The sequence below is a fragment of the Natator depressus genome, chromosome 6 (genome assembly GCF_965152275.1).
Source record: "Natator depressus isolate rNatDep1 chromosome 6, rNatDep2.hap1, whole genome shotgun sequence".
Classification (NCBI taxonomy): domain Eukaryota; kingdom Metazoa; phylum Chordata; order Testudines; family Cheloniidae; genus Natator; species Natator depressus.
Genome location: NC_134239.1, coordinates 112,210,132 through 112,228,213, shown reverse-complemented (window position 1 = coordinate 112,228,213; position 18,082 = coordinate 112,210,132). Strand labels below are relative to the sequence as shown.

At 40.3% G+C, this 18,082-nt stretch overlaps 1 protein-coding gene across 1 annotated transcript in view; it reads right to left on the bottom strand.

Annotated features, from left to right (window-relative positions):
* TDRD9 (tudor domain containing 9) overlaps positions 1 to 18,082 on the bottom strand; it is a 136,420-nt gene that overhangs the window by 70,375 nt on the left and 47,963 nt on the right. Inside the window, exons 8-9 of the mRNA XM_074956329.1 lie at positions 8,472 to 8,575; positions 5,032 to 5,090 (exon numbers count right to left, since the gene is read on the bottom strand). Of these exons, the coding sequence (XP_074812430.1) occupies positions 5,032 to 5,090; positions 8,472 to 8,575 (163 nt within the window). The remainder of the gene's footprint in view (positions 1 to 5,031; positions 5,091 to 8,471; positions 8,576 to 18,082) is intronic.

Sequence of the window (18,082 nt, the reverse complement as noted above, 5' to 3'; positions counted from 1 at the left end):
TCCTGTTTGGTTCCTCTTGTATTCAGGGAAACAAGATTTTGTACATTCTTTGTAAATAAACAAGATTGCACCAAAGGAATACCTAACTCCATCATCAATTTCATTTTGTAACTGGACTGACCCACAACACACTGAATTTGGATAACCACTTGGGACAAAAGGGGTAAAACTGAGAAGGGTTTGGGAGGGTGTCAGACATAAGTTTGAGTTTGCTGGCCCTCCCAGAAGATGTTACAGCAGGGTACACTGTATTTCAAAAGTGGCTCAAAAGAAGATATCATAAGGTTCACAAGAATGATGTTGAGATCCCATGCATGAGGAGGATTCTCTGACCAGTATGTAAATATATAACAATGCCTTCAGGAATCTTGATATTGTGGGATGTGAGGAGATTGAGCAGGACTGAACAGGTGGATAGCAGGCAGAGATCATGGCAAGATCATGGAGATCTTTATGGAACTGAACGAAAGCTCAGAGTCTCAAATGCAGGAAGTAGACATGCATCTTTGGTATAGGAGCCTGTACTGGGTCACAAGCACGTTGGCCTGCCCAGACTGAAAAGCGCTCTTTTTGAGAAAGTCCTTTTTGGGAAGGCCTGTGTTTACATAAGGATTTCTTGGACCTGGCATGAGCACTCAACAAGCCAACATCCAAGTCTGTCAGATGCAGTGATTTCACGGCTGGGTGCAGTACCTAATTTTGTTTCTGCAATATTCTATCCAGACAGTCTGGAAGTGGAACGAGACGCTGAACGGCCATCTGGAGATGTGTATTAGCTAGAATTGTCTTGGCCAGTAAGGTGTTCTTAGGGTTAGTGTGGCTCTGTCCTGTCTCCTCTGGAAATCAGGAGAATTGGTAGCAAAGTCTACACAAGGCCTTGATTCCATGGTAGGATGAAAGTGTCTTGTAATGAACCTCTGAGCCACTTTGGTGGTGAACAAGTCTATTAAGAGAATTCCTCACAAATGAAATACTGGGTTGATAATAGACCTCCACAGTGATCACTTGTGACAGATCGTCGGCTCAAGTAGTCCACTAGATTGTTAGTGAACAGGAGCTAGCGAATAAACAGGAGCTAGTGATCAGACAGGAGTTTTGTGAGGGAGTTCTTCACGTGGAGGAGGAGGGACTACATGACCTTTGGGTGAGTTTGTTATGTGCCTGCTTCCCTGATGAGTCCCTGCTTCCCTGAAGTTTATAGTGTGGTCTCCTTGGTGGTCTGCATGCTGATCCTACCAGCCTGCTAGGCAAGACAGAGGACAAGTCCCAGCAAGACTCTAGCCTGCCATCCTTTAATCCCTAATTTCTTTAGACTCCCTTGACAAGGAGCTGGGGCTAACACAGGGAGAACAGGAATTTTAAAAGTCAGCTCGAAAGCAACCAGAGGAGCAAGTGAACAAGGGAGTTTTGTGAGGGAGCACACATCCAGATACACCAAATAAACATTCATTATACTTAGGCCAATATCCCCCAACCCCCAAAAACATACCCAAAGTACAAACAATCAAACAAAACTTCTGCAAGAGTAAACATCATACAGGCAGGGGGGTCCAGCAGCTGGGGGATGGCTACCTAATTTATTGGACTGAATGCAGCATGTATGATTACCAGCCTTGTGGGCAGGTGGCATGTGTGCATACTCAGTGCAACCAGCTCGTGGCCCTCAGGAATCGAGTATTGGCTCTTGAAACCAGAGTGGCTAAACTGAAGAGGCTAAGGAAGACAGAGATAAGCAGACAACCCTTTCTAGGACATAGCAGAGTGGTCCCTCCCCCAGTCTGACAACCTCTGTGCTGTTGAGGAGGATGAAAGTCTCGAGGAAGGAGAACATCAAGCTGGAGCAGAAGGAAAAAATCCCATAGTTGGGACCCTCCTTCCAGATGACATCAGGGTATCCTCTTGTACTCAGGATACCTCTCTGGGGGAGGGAACCTGTTATTAGGAAGAGACAGGTAATAGTAATGGAAGATTTGATTATTAGAAATACAGATAATTGGGTTTATGACGACCAGGAGAACCGCATGGTGAATTGTCTGCTGAGTGCAAAGGTTGAGGACCTCTTGAGACATCTAGAAAAACTTACGTACAGTGCTGGGGAGGAGCTGGTGGTCATGGTACATATAAGTACCAATATTGTAGGGAAAAGCAGGAGAGAGGTCCTGTAGGGCAAATTTAGACTTCTATGTAAGAAATTAAAGTCCAGGACCTCCATGGTAGCATTCTTTGAAATGCTTCCAGTTACACAGGCAGAACTGCAGGGTCTCAATGCATGGATGAGACAATGGTTTATTAGGAACAGGGGAATCTTTTGGAAAAAGAGGAGCCTATACTGGAAGATTGGACACCACCTAAACTAAAATGGAACCAGATGACTGGAATATAAGACTAAAAAGGTCACAGAGGAGTTTTTAAACTAAGGGTTGGGGGAAAGATGACAGGTGAGGAGGAGCACATGGTTTGGACAGAGACATCCGTTAGGAAGGATTTATTAAAGGGGATAGAATCATAGGACTGGAAGGGACCTTGAGAGTCTTCTAGTCCAGTCCCCTGCGTGCAAGAAAGGACTAAGTATTATCTAGACCATCCACAACAGGTGATTGGAGATTTTTAAGAGCAGGTTAGACAATGACAGAGATTCCATAACCTCCCTAGGCAATTTATTCTAGTGATTAAATACCCTGACAGTTAGGAAGTTTTTCCTAATGTCCAACCTAACCCTTCCTTGCTGCAATTTAAGCCCATTGCTTCTTGTCCTATCCTCAGAGGTTAACGAGAACAATTTTTCTCCCTTCTCCTTGTAACAACCTTTTATGTACTTGAAAACTTATGTTCCCCCCGCAGTCTTCTCTTCTCCAGATTAAAACCAAATTATTTCATCTTTCAATCTCACAGAACTGGGTGACTGGGCAACAAAACGGCAGATGAAATTCAGTGTTGATAAATGCAAAATAATGCACATTGGAAAACTTAATCCCAACTATAAATACAAAATGATGGGGTCTAAATGAGCTGTTACCACTAAAGAACCAGGTCTTGGAGTCATCATGGCTAGCTCTCTGAAAACATCTGCTCAGTGTGCAGCGGCAGTCAAAAAGCTAACAGAATGTAGGAACCATTAGGGAAGGGATAAATAATAAGACAGAAAATATCATAATGCCTATATATAAATCCATGGTACACCCACACCTTAAAAACTCTGTACAGTTCTGGTTGCCCCATCTCAGAAAAGATATATTGGAACTGGAAAAGGTACAAAGGCAACAAAAATGATTAGGGGTATGGAACAGCTTCCATATGAGGAGAGATTAAAAAGAGACTGTTCCAGAGGACATGCTTCCATGCTGATGACATTCATCAAGAAAATAATGTGTTAATTAAATTTGTGACTGAACTCCTTGGGGGAGAATTGTATATATTCTGCTCTGTAGTTTTACAAACATTCTGCCATATATTTCACGTTATGGTAGTATCAGATGACTGCAGATTTGACAAAACACAAAGAAGGTACCAGTGTAAGATTTCTAAAGATGTAGCTACAAAATTCAACGCAAGGTTTAAGAATCTGAAGTGCCTTCCAAAATCTGAGAGGGACAAGGTCTGGAGCATGCTTTCAGAAGTGTTAAAAGAGCAACACTCCGATATGGAAACTACAGAACCCAAACTACCAAGAAGGAAAATCAACTTTGTTGGTGGCATCTGACTCAGATTATGAAAATGAACATGCATCAGTCCACACTGCTTTGGATCATTATCGAGCAGAACCCGTCATCAGCATGGAAGCATGTCCTCTGGAATGGTGACCGAAGCATGAAGGGGCATACAAATGTTTAGCATATCTGGCACGTCAATACCTTGCAACACAGGCTACAACAGTGCCATGCAAATGCCTGGTCTCACTTTCAGGTGACATTGTAAATAAGAAGCAGGCAACATTATCTCCTGCAAATGTAAACAAACGTGCTTGTCTTACGGATTGGCTGAACAAGAAGTAGGACTGAGTGGACTTGTAGGCTCTAAAGTTTTACACAAGTTTTATTTTTGAATGCAGTTATGTAAAAAAAATTTTTTACATTTGCAAGTTGCACTTTCATGATAAATAAATTGCATGACAGTACTTGTATGAGGTGAACTGAAAAATATTTATTTTTTAGAGTGAAAATATTAGTAAAAAATAATATAAAGTGAGCATGGTACATTTTGTATTCTGTGTCATAATTGAAATCAATATATTTGAAAATGTAGAAAACATCCAAAAATATTTAAATGAATGGTATTCTATTATTGTTTTACAGTGTGATTAATCGCAGTTTTAATCGCAATTATTTTTTTCATCTAGTGATTAATCGCAATTAATGTTTTTTAATTGTTCGACCGCCCTACAGGATTACTTGACACATGGCTTTTGTTTGGTAGTAGTTACACAACTAGATTCGTACTTTTGGAAAGGTTAATTGGCAGGTTTAAGTTTTTTCAACTTAAATTGGTTCTTCAAAAAAACAATACAGCCTCTTGTTCATACATGAAGTGCTGTGTGGTCCCTTACACATTTTTTATTGAATGCTTAAAATGAGCTAAGCAACATACAGAAAAAAAAAGAAGCTTAACTCCTACTTCAAGGATCTAGATGAAGGCTGGATATGAGGCACTACTGACCATACTGTCATATGAAGGAGCTGTGTAATTATATAGAATGAAGAAACTGAATGCAGAATTTCAAATATGAAAAGTATGATTCAAGTATGATTCAACATTTAACCCAGTAGCTGAAAATTTGTGAGGGGGAGGGAGTTGGTAACTTTATTTGAAAATGCTAAGGTTAGAATACAATATTTTACAACGAAGGTAACTTTTTATTTGCTGCCATATTCATATAGGGTTGGGGGGGTAAAATGGAAGACCGATATATGTTCTGATGCTTACGTTATCAATTAGAAGAGGAGCGATGTCAGAGAAAAAAAGCTGTCATTTCAATACCCGCTAACAAGCTTCATCCCCTCAGCGAAACCACAGCGAAAAAATGTCAGTACCCACCTGGCAGAAACACCAACACACTGCCACGCTCTGACACAAGGCCCAAATTTTTGTTCTCCCTAATATTAAAAATATATTTTAATTAATTTCACACTTTACTAACCTCACCCTATTATGTTTATCTTGTAAGAGTAACAAAAGTGCACTTTTCCTATAAGCTGTGCTATTTAAGTTCACTGAAGAGACACGATACAAAACATTACCTAAAGCTATATTTTCCATAAAACATGTCCATAAATACTGAAAGCAAATCTGCTCCGTGGCCTTTAGAACTATGTCACATGTAAAAGTACTCCCGTTTCCCTTACAAAATTGTGTTATATAAAAACCTCTCTCTGAGTATCACTACTTGAGAATTAATACAGTATTAACTTCATTTTGTTAAAATTTGTGAAGCATAAACTCTATCCTTACTTTAAAAAAAATGCTATGTTAGATAGCTCTAACAAAAGCTTTTCCTATTGTAAGTGGCATGTAATGAGAAGGAAAATTGCAAAGCTCATTATGATGAGCTACAACTGAATAAGTTAGTTTTACAATAGCAAACAAACAGATTCCTTTCATAAGCACTGATAAGCTAAGCCATGACATGAACGGCTAGAGACATCACTCTGCGTAAGCCTGTGTGTGACAGAGACCAGAGGCCACAAATCAGTTTAATGTAATACAAAAATCTTACACTTGGTAGCAGTAACTTCATACTGTTATAAAATATTTTGTAAATGTAGCATGAAAAATCACTATTCCCTTACTGTACATATAACAAATATTTTAATGATATCAATACCAGAAATGGTCATTTTCACTGGAAGGTACTAATGTCTCTTCCTATTATGAGCAGTGCCCCTTTCTGTAATTAAAAACTACAATCATATACTAATATTGGTAATGAGAACATTTTATATAGTACTTTTGCCTAGTATTCTAAAATACTCCAACAAAGCAGCACTATAGGAAGTATTCAGTTCTTCAGGAAAAAAAAGGAGAAAGATCAAAAATTCCTCATAATGAAAGTGATAAATGAGCGCATACTTATCACATTAATATCCCCATCAAAACTTACATTTTATAGTGCAATCTGATAGTTTAAGTTTCATGAGTTTTTTCCAAAACGTCAAAAGCTTACATAGCATTAAAAAAAGCTTTCAGTCTAAAAAGTAAAGTTATTTCTTCAACATATATTTATAAATTAATGTAAAAAAAATCGGAACAAAGCATGACAGAAAAGTGTAGCTTTAAGTTGCTATTCAGCACTAGATTCAGTTCTACTAGTTCTAGATTTATTTTTTTTTTACCACATTCTTGCAGATGCTGATACCAATTTACAAAATGCTATAGAGCAAGACAAATGAAATCACCTTAATCTGTTCTACATTCTAACCTAATATGTACATTAAGCATGAAAGTCTAAGGGTATGTCTACACTACGAAATTAGGTCGAATTTATAGAAGTCGGTTTTTTAGAAATCGGTTTTATATATTCGAGTGTGTGTGTCCCCACAGAAAATGCTCTAAGTGCATTAAGTGCATTAACTCGGTGGAGTGCTTCCACAGTACCGAGGCTAGAGTCGACTTCCGGAGCGTTGCACTGTGGGTAGCTATCCCACAGTTCCCGCAGTCTCCGCTGCCCATTGGAATTCTGGGTTGAGATCCCAATGCCTGATGGGGCTAAAACATTGTCGCGGGTGGTTCTGGGTACATATCGTCAGGCCCCCGTTCCCTCCCTCCCTCCGTGAAAGCAAGGGCAGACAATTGTTTCGCGCCTTTTTTCCTGAGTTACCTGTGCAGACGCCATACCATGGCAAGCATGGAGCCTGCTCAGCTCACTGTCACCGTATGTCTCCTGGGTGCTGGCAGACGTGGTACTGCATTGCTACACAGCAGCAGCAACCCATTGCCTTGTGGCAGCAGATGGTGCAATAGGACTGGTAGCCGTCATTGTCATGTCCGAGGTGCTCCTGGTCGCCTGTGTGAGGTTGATCAGGAGCTCCTGGGCAGACATGGGCGCAGGGACTAAATTTGGAGTGACTTGATCAAGTCATTCTCTTTAGTCCTGCAGTCAGTCCTATTGAACCATCTTATGGTGAGCAGGCAGGTGATACGGATTGCTAGCAGTCCTATTGCATCATCTTCTGCCGGGCAGGCAAGAGATGAGGATGGCTAGCAGTCCTATTGTACCATCTTCTGCCGAGCAGCCATGAGATGTGGATGGCATGCAGTCCTTCTGCACCGTCTGCTGCCAGCCAAAGATGTAAAAGATAGATGGAGTGGATCAAAACAAGAAATAGACCAGATTTGTTTTGTACTCATTTGCAAACCCACCCCGCCCCCTGTCTAGGGGACTCATTCCTCTAGGTCACACTGCAGTCACTCACAGAGAAGGTGCAGCGAGGTAAATCTAGCCATGTATCAAACAGAGGCCAGACTAACCTCCTTGTTCCAATAAGAACAATAACTTAGGTGCACCATTTCTTATTGGAACCCTCCGTGAAGTCCTGCCTGAAATACTCCTTGATGTAAAGCCCCCCCCCTTGTTGATTTTAGCTCCCTGTAAGCCAACCCTGTAAGCCGTGTCGTCAGTCGCCCCTCCCTGCGTCAGAGCAACGGCAAACAATCGTGAATCTGAGTTGAGATTGCTGTCCAGAGCAGTCACAGTGGAGCACTCTGGGATAGCTCCCGGAGGCCAATACCATCGAATTGTGTCCACAGTACCCCAAATTCGACCCGGCAAGGCCAATTTAAGCACTAATCCACTTGTCGGGGTGGAGTAAGGAAATCGATTTTAAGAGCCCTTTAAGTCGAAATAAAGGGCTTCATCGTGTGGACAGGTGCAGGTTTACATCGATTTAATGCTGCTAAATTCGACCTAAAGTCCTAGTGTAGACCAGGGCTAAAAAATACAAACAAGAAAAGACATCAGCCTTCATTGGTTCTTATGTATTACGCTTTCCTTCATTCCTTTGTTAATAAAACAAATCCGAGTTCTGCTTCTTTGTTTCATATAAAGCAGGGCTTTGGAGCTGTGCTCCAGCTCCAGGCAAAAACCTGCAGCTCCACTGCTCTGGAGCTGCTCCACGCTCCAGCTCCGGGCTCCGCTCCAAAGCCCTGATATAAAGAACATTCAATTCCAGCCTGCAGCAAAGAGTCTATAAAGTTTTCAACTGACACAGCTTTAATGGTCACTTACACATTGTGCCCTGGAGAGTATTTTTAAAAATTCAAGAAATTCAATAAAAGCTAGAAGGAGTCTAAATACAATTAATCTGAGCAGAAATCAAGCCAATAAGTCACCATTCAAGACAAAAGGAAGAAAAGTGCAAAAAAATTAAAGCCATGTCAGAATTCTAATAGAGGTACTGCAAAGAATCATATTCCCTAATTCAAGTTTCATTTCAACTGAGTCACAAGTTCTTCACAAACAGACGCAGAGTATATCTTACCCACTTTCCTTCATTTCCAACTCATCAAACAATTGAATCAGAGAGATTGCAACTTCATACATTTCTTTAGCGATCATAGGTTCATCAAAGATTTGAGGAGAAAGCTAGAAGGAGAGGAAAAAAACTTGATGTTAACATATTGACATTTAACACTAACGCTTTCAAGCCTAAATATTGTGAGTAGATTGCCAATCATTTTCGCAGTCCAAAATTAAACTAGCACCTGACTTGAATTCTTTCAAGTTTTCTTGAATTTATTAAAACCATTCCAATAGAGAAGACACTAACGTCAATCTGAAGCTTCACAAGGAACTTAGTCTACTCAGAGGGATGAACTTTTGGCTCCCACAACTCATCTTATTTAATACATTATTTCTTCAGACATTTTGCAGGCATTACATACAGCATTGTTCAACACCTACTCGGGTACATCTATTTTTAAAAAAATACCAAGATGTTCCCTGTAACAGTTATCTACATAGGATAAGGACGATCAACTCCCAGCTTCCAGCAAAGTCTGCAGGTCATGACAGATAAGGCTGCGGGATCCAAAAGGATGATGAAATGCATTGATTCACCCTCATACGAGGAGAGGAATAATCCCTCTCAGAATTCCCATAGGAAGTGCAGTTCCACATGAGCAATACAGGACTGTGTTATGTTGTGCTGGCATCATCTAGCACTTAAAGCTATATTTCTTTTTACAGGAGTATTAGTGATCAGGACTTCTTTTTAATCTCCCCCTTTTTTTTGCTGCAGTCTGCTGCAAAGGTCAGACTATAAATTAGTTATCTCAAAACAATCTAAGACTGCTGATTTTTTACAAGTTAAAATGTCACTTTGCTTTGCAGAGTCCTCTGAAAGACCTGTTCAAGTCGTAATTAAGAATCAGCAGGTAAGTAGACTGAGATTTGTGTTAGCTACTCAAGAGATCACCACCTCAAACCAAACCTATGTTGGCTCCACCTCCATAAGGTCACTGAGTGCTTTCCTTGCTCTTCCATGTCTGCTCATTTCATCACGGACACTCCTACATGTGGCATGCCTCCTAAAACCTGAATGCCAAGCCACACTCCCTCCTCTCCTTATTTAAATCCACTTTTAACCTTGCTTCTGTACTACCATCTACAACAATCGTTTACAACCTGTGGTCCACAGAGGGTCCTCAGACTATGTCTAAGATTTCCAAAGGGGTCTGCACCTCCATTTGAAATTTTTTTGATGTCCGCAAATGAAAAAAAGATTGAAAACCACTGATCTACAAGAACTAGGATAATTTTAAAAGATACCAAAAAGCTGAAGTTCCACCTCATATCTGTAAAAATACATATGCCAGAACTGAGTCTCCATATGATCCTATAATCAGTTTCCTTCTTCATCTCTCTGTCCCTTATCCACCCAATACTTCTCATCTTTTAAAAAGGATCAAAGGAAGCTGGTTTTTTTAAATATGTATCCTAAGCAGCTATCATGTTTTGGTGTTGTGAAATAAGTAGGGCTGTCAAGCGATTAAAAAAATTCATGGCGATTAATCACTGTTAAACAATAATAAATTAACATTTATTTAAATATTTTTGGATGTTTTCTACATTTTCAAATCTGTTGATTTCAGTTACAACACAGAGTACAAAACGTACTTTAGATTTATTTTTTATTACAAATATTTGCACTGTAAAAAAACAAAAAAAAATAGTATTTTTCAATTCCCCCATTACAAGTACTGTAGTACAATCTCCATCATGAAAGTTGAACCTACAAATGTAGAATTATGTAAAAAAAACTGCATTCAAAAATAAAACAATGTAAAACTTTAGAGCCTACAAGTCCACTCAGTCCTACTTCATGTTCAGCCAATCGCTCAGACAAACAAGTTTGTTTACATTTCTAGGAGATAATGCTGCCTGCTTCTTGTTTACATCACCTGAAAGTGAGAACAGGCGTTCGCATGGTACCTGCATTGCAAGATATTTATGTGCCAGATTTGCTAAAGATTCATATGTCCCTTCATGCTTCAACCACCATCCCAGAGGACATGAGTCCATGATGATGATGGCTTCTGCTCGATAACAATCCAAAGCAGTGTGGACCAATGCATGTTCATTTTCATCATCGTGAGTCAGATGTCACCAGCAAAAGATTGATTTTCTTTTTTGGTGGTTGAGGTTCTGTAGTTTCTGCATCCAAGTGTTGCTCTTTTAAGACATCTGAAAGCATGCTCCACACCTCGTCCCTCTCAGATTCTGGAAGGCACATCAGATTCTTAAACCTTGACTCAAGTGCTGTCGCTATCTTTAGATACCTCACGTTGGTACCTTCTCTGCATTTTGTCAAATCTGCAGTGAAAGTGTTCTTAAAATGAACAACATGTGCTGGGTCATCATCCGAGACTGCTATAACATGAAATATATGGCAGAAGGTCCACCCAGGGAGTTCAGTCACAAATTTAATTAATGCGTTATTTTTTTAATGAGCATCATCAGCATGGAAGCATGTCCTCTGGAATGGTGGCCGAAGCATGAAGGTGCATACAAATATTTAGCATATCTGGCACATAAATACCTTGCAATGCCATTTACAAAAGTGCCAAGTGAACGTCTGTTCTCACTTTCTGGTGACATTGTAAATAAGAAGCGGGCAGCATTATCTCCAGTTATGCCCGCTGGACACTGCAAGCTTATATGAATTCATCAGTTTAACAAAGAAATTGATATGCACCAGGCTTGTTATCCCAAGGGGAGTCTCCGACATGCTTCAAATCAAACACACTGCTAAGGTACAACAAACAAACAGATTTATGAACTACAAAGATAGATTTTAAGTGATTATAAGTCAAAGCACGATAAGTTGGATATAGTCAAATGAAATAAAAGCAAAACGCATTCTAAGCTGATCTTAACACTTTCAGTACCCTTACAAAACTTAGATGCTTCTCACCACAGGCTGGCGGCCCTTCAGCCAGGCTCTCCCCTTTGATCAGCACTTCAGTCACTGCGCGGTGACCTCTGTAAATGTAGGTGGAAGAGAGGAAGAGCATGGCAAATGTCTCTCCCTTTTATCATGTTCTTTCTTCCCTCTTGGCTTTGCCTCCCCCCTTCAGAGTCAGGTGAGCATTACCTCATCACAGTCCCAAACTGACCAAAGGAAGGGGGGTGACTCACTCGAGAGTCCAACAGATCCTTTGTTGTTGCCTAGGCGAGTGTCCTTTGTTCCAGCGAGGCTGGGCTGGGTTTGTTCCATACATGCCCTGATGAGGTGTGAACTGCCCCTCTGCTCTTGAAAAGTTTTTGCCTGGGCTTGCTTTAAGCCATGAGGACACATTTTCGGCCTCAAACTGTAGACATGAAATTACAGCCTATAACATTACCATAACAACAATGCTCAGTACATCATGAGCCTTCCAAAGATACCCAACATGACCAACTTTGCATTAGATACCACACAATCATATTATAAGGATGAATATGGGGGTGTCGGGTGTTCCCATTAGGTACAGAATGTCGCAGTAGTGTTTATGCTCTGCACAGGCACTGGCTTATTTATTGCCCACTGCCATCTAAGGTAAAAAAATCTTTGCGAGCAGAAGGAGTTCCACTGGCCTAGTACCAACGACTTAATACCCAGGAACAAAAGTCCTTGCAGAGTCAATCTTTGAAGAGACTGTTACTGTACATAAGAATGGAACTGTAATTCAGCATCTTGAATATATTAATATTCCAAATGTTCCAGGAGGGCTGTAAGTTAACCTTTAGAAGTTCGTGCTTACATCAATTCCTTTCTTCTCTTTCCCCATCACACACTGCAGTTTATCAGTCTCCTGAAGCTGATATGCAAGCACATATGATCAATAAAATAACAGTCCAGTTAAATACACAGTAAACATCTAACAAATTTATAAAATACTTGAACATGCCAACAGAATGGAAAAATACTTCCCTCAGGAAATTAAACTAAATCATTACTTATGCTTTCCTATAGTCATGAATGACCAGCATCACCTCTGTATGACCTCTCACAACTGGGAAACACAAGCACATATTATGAAGAAGTGACTTCCCTTTCTCTCACTTAACACTCTTCCTTTCTCCTCCAGAAGAAAAGTGATAGAAGAAGATGATGTATACATCAGATCCAAGAGCATACACCTATCCAAAGCATAAGAGCTATTATAAGCAGGAACAGGGTAGAGGTACTCAAAATACTGAACAATATAAAGATGGTCAACTGGGCCCGCTTATTCACCCTCCCAGGATACAAGAACAAGGGAACATTTAATGAATTTGAAAAGATGTTTACACTGAATTTGATTAAAGGAAATAAGTATATGTATATATCATTTTTTAAAACACACACAAAACAATCTGTGGAACTCATTGTCAAAGTATCATTCAAACAATGAGCTTAACTGGATTCAAAAAAGGATTAGACATTTATCCAGACAATAGGAACAGCCACTGTTACATTAGAGGTTGGTTTTTTTTTAAAACGAAGAAATATAAAGCCTCATATTTCAGGGCATACACAAACAAGTAACAGATGGGGGTTTTAGGAAACCAATGTGGACTGATTTAAATCAAGGACGTGATTTAAGTCATCCTATTTTTTTAAATTATTGATTTTAAATCAGGTTGAGGCTTTGTAAAATTACTTTGAAGATTTATGCTACTGCAATTTCAGATTAAAACTTATAATGAATTAAATTATAAGTGCTGTGCTGATAAATGAAGTTACTCATAGGACTAATGTGAAGTGTAGCATCAGGAGCTAAAGTTGTATTTATTAAAATCATAAATTGTGTAACTTCAAAAGAGAATTGCTTTAATGTTATTTAGGCTTTCAATCCATTAAGAAAATTACTGAACATTTTATACACTCAGACCAAAATTTGCAAAAACAGGAGCCTTAGGCTCCTAACTCCAAATTTAGGCACCTATGGATGGGATTTTCAGAAGCAACTGGCAACTTCTCTTTAGTATCTGGTACTTGTCACTGTCAGAAGTACAATAATGTAATAGATGGACTTCTGTTGTGGTATGGCAATACTAATATTACAGTACATCATGTTAATGTCTCAAAACATACACTTCCATTTTTATTTGTCTATCAAAGCTTCCAGTTCTCTTCTCTCCATAAGCCTTTCCTTTGCCCACCCTCTTAATAAACATTGCCACCTATAACCTGAAGATAATTTCCAAGCCTATATTTCTCAAAAAGCTGTGCAATGAGGCCAGTTAACTACAACGTCACAATTCCTTTCCTATTTTTCTCCTGCTCGTATAAAAACCAAGAGGTTTTGTGTGTGCTTTTGAGTAGCCCTAAGGTACAAATACAACTGCCTGTACCATTATGTTTGTTCCTCCCTACTAAGCAAAGAATGGCTGTAGCCAAGAGGAAAAAAGAGCAGAATAGTAAGAAATAAACAAAGTCGGGAGAATTAAAGATGAAAGGCCATGTGCGATATGCGGAGTAATCAAAATGCTTTAAAAAAAATTATCCATCTTAAGTAGCTGCCCCCTGATCATGATCTTTGGATTGAAATGTGTGCTAACTGACCTATAAATTGCCACAATTTTGATAAATGCAACTTGATAGACAGACTTCTCTGTGAACTTCCCAGTTATCTTTTTGTTGACACCTATCATCAAGAATCTTTCAAAGACATCAGAAATTACATAATCTCTTCCATGCTGTCCATTTGAGCCAACATGTCACTGCTAAATATATGAATGCTGACAGGACATTGTTATAATACATTTCTTGCAGGCTTTTTCTGATACATTGGAACTTTGATGGCTGCAGGAATCTATTAGTTTCTTTGGTAGTCACTGTGCTCAAGAGAAAAACATCTGACTAATTTAATCAATTAAATCTTTCTTTTAACCCTCTTACAAATTGTCTGGTCCTTTCTTTTTTCTACAGGCTTTATCCTTTGATATGGTAGAAACTGTAACGAGCCAGATATATTATAGTTTTATTAATTCATCAATTTTCTGCAGTGTGTGTCACTCGATGGGCATTATATGAATAGCTTCAGTTAATCAAGTTTGCTTGACAGTTTCCACATCCTAGTTATTTTTAGAATGGCTATGCCTGTAGTAAGGTCCAACCCAGGGGTGGCCAAACTATGGCTCGCGAGCCGCATGTGGCTCTTGTACAGTTAAAGTGCAGCTCGCAGAGCTCTCCACGTACCCCCTCCATTCTCCACCTACCAGACTTGGGGGTGGGGGGAGGGGCTTGGGACCTCTGCCTTGCAGCAGGGTCGGGGGTAGGGGCTTCTGCAGGAGTGGGGCTTCAGCCCTGAGCCCTGGCAGGTGCCTCCCCCAGGGCAGAAACCCCGAACCCCAGCATGCACACCCCAGCTCTCCAACTTCTGAAGACTGCCATATGCGGCTCAGAGGGTCAGTAAGTTTGGCCACCCCTGGTCTAGGCCATCACTGTACTGAGGTCCAGAAACAGGCTTTCCATTTTATCCCAAATAGCTTGTTAACTTATGTTTTCTAATCTCATCTCACACCATGCCACTATAAATTAATGCAATCGGGTTAAACAGGACACTCAAGTATAAGTTTCCTTACAAATGTTCCAACAAAGCCTTGTATCACAATGCAGCGCTCAGAATAATCTCAATGCGTGTCCAATATCATCGCTTTTCTGTCACTCAAAGATTCACAGGCAGACCTGGTACAGCCCAGAGGGTTTCACTAGGATTGTTATTGATCATGTCCTTGTTAACAAATCACTGGCAGTCAATAGTCATGGATGTCTGAGTTTGCAGAGGTGCTGAACTTGACACCAACCATCAGCTTCTGCTGACAAAAGTGCGCCTTCCACTTCGATGACAGCCAACTAATTAGTCCAATTCAATCAAAAGCTCTTATTAGAGCTGAGCTCTCAGACAGCTTTCCATTCTGAACGGCTTAAGGCTGCCGAAGCATTAGAGACTTAAGCCTCACTTCCTATGTCATCTGATGAGGAACAGCATTACTATAATTGAAGTCATAAGTGCTGACTGCTGCCAGCTCAGTACTGGGCCACAGCTCTTCAAATATATATGGATCAGGGAGGACAGAGACACCCACTGCAGTTTGGGATAAGAAAAGAAGCAAGGCTACAATTCAAGTGTTTAAAGACACATTTGTCAAGAGCAAAAAGCAAAGGCCAAATGGATTAGACTTTGGAATGTCATCAAGTCATTGTGTAAGAAAAGATATGGAATCCTGGGGGTCGACTCAGGAAGCCAGTTTAGAATATGCTGCCACCAGGCACAATCTCTGCAGCCCTTATTCAATGCTGACGTGTTTGCGAGCAGAGACAGCACCAGCCTGTCCAGTAAAGAATTGGGATGGCAGCATCAGCCAGAGTCTACAAGATCAGTTGCACAGATGGGAGGATCATTTCAAAAAACACTCCTCAATTGTCTGTTACTTGCAGTCCCTCTTCCATTTGAAATGGGGCAGGAAGTTCCAGCAGATACCTTCCTTCAACCAAGTGGATCGCACTCCATAAGCTTAAGTCTGGGAAGGCACCAGGGGTTTGTAACTTTACCCCTAAGCTGATTAACAAAGTTGACAGTATTGTTCTACCATTGCTACATCGACTCTTCCAAGCCATCTGGGCCACAAATATAATCCCCAACGACTGGAAGGAATTTGTTATTCTGCCTCTGTTTGAAAAGGGTGATAAGCCCAAATGTAGCAACTATAGAGGTACTAAGCTTTTGTCAGTCCCAGAGAAGCTCTTGGCTTTTGTGTTAATGTCTCAAATCAATGATGGACTTCATGGCAAAGACTGGGATATTCATTGCAGCTTTAGATCTGATTTCACAGATCTTTACCTTAAGACAGCTTTTTGAGAAGATGGATTAATTAAATAAACCTTGCAAAGCACTTTTAGAGAGTTCTATCAGGCCTTTGATTCAGTGCACTGACCAAGTTCCAGGGTCTGATGAGGCAACGCAGTGTCCCTGAGAAGACAGTATCATTGACAGAAGAGGTCTATAGTGGAACAAACAACTGTGTTCAATTCAATAGCTGATCCATAGCATGGTTTCTTATTTCCAAATGAGCTCAAGAAGGCTGTGTTCTGTCACCATAGTTGTTCAATATCAGCACTGTCGCTGATGGGTAAGTTTGAGGATGCAGTTGTTGGTGGCGCTGAGCTGACCACACTCTGCTTTAAGATCTTGCATATGCCAATAACATTGTCTTGTTGGCTCGGTTTGGTGAATCACTGATACTGATGACTTATCTGGACAAGCAAGAAGCACAGTGCAATGGTCTGTTTAGTAATCAAGATAAAACTAAGTCCCTAGCCATTACCATCAAGCAACCTTCAACTTCAGATTGCAACCAGCTCGGTATTAACTTCTTTGAACAGGATATTGAGCAAGGGACAACTGCCAAATACCTTTTAGGTGCCATAGGCAAGGCTTAAGGATGCTCAAAAGGTGTGGGCACTTGTACAGCAGTGGATGCTGCCATGTTTCAGGCCCTTCAGTGGCCTCCATGGAGGTGTAATGACATCTAGCTTGCTATGAACCTGTGGATCTACAAAATAAGAATTATACCAATTTGGTATACTAGTGAAACAGATGATGAGGAAAGCAGAATAACACCAAGTGGATGTTTTCGACTCAATTGCTCTATATTAAGTAGCAGGACAAGATCAGTAATGGAGAATGTTCACAGCTGAACCCAGCAACTGCCTCCATCAGAACTGGTTCAGTTTCATAGGCTTTGTGGGAATGGACATTAATAGGAAGGTGAATACAATATAAAGTGTTTCTCAAGGAATGCCACTACATGGCTGGTGATCGCATTGCCACCAAAAACTTCAGTGGCGTAGTAAGATTGCCAAAGATGGACATAAACGGAACCACCAGCCAGACCACCTTAAGGACCTTGATACAGATTGATCTGGCTGGCACTTGATCTGCAAGGCGACTACATCCCTTCGGTATTTGTGATGATGGCGATGATGTGTGCTAACACCATTCCAAAGCAAATGAGATGTACCATGCCTGTAGGAACTTAAAATCTAATTATGAATGATGCAACAGGTTAGAAAAAACACACACTGGGCTGCAGATGGATATGGAAGGACAAGTGACTACTAAGGTTTGTGGCACTTGATTCTGCTTATCAGAAATGTTTAATAAATTTTTATGGTTAATTATCCTTCTCCCATATCAACACCCTTTCTGCTATAAGCTGGAGGGTTCATCAGTTTAAAGTGACAGAGGAAGAAAGACCTGATTTGCTGGTTGATCACAAGATGACTATGAGCCACCAATGTGAGGTGGCTGCAAAAAAGGCAAATGCAATTCTAAGATGTATTAAACAAGACATTTCCAGTAGAGATAGAGTATTAATTCCATGGTACAAGGCACTGGTTAGACCTCATCCGGAATACTGTGTATAACTGTGGTCACCCATGTTCAAAAAAGATGAAATCAAACTGGAACTAGGACACAGAAGATCTACTAGGATGACCAGAGGAATAGAGAGCCTATCTCATGAGAGGAGACTAAAATCTTGGCTTGTTTAGCCTAGCAAAACAAAGGCTAAGAAGCGATAGGATTGCTCTCTCTAAATACATCAGGGGTAAATACCGGG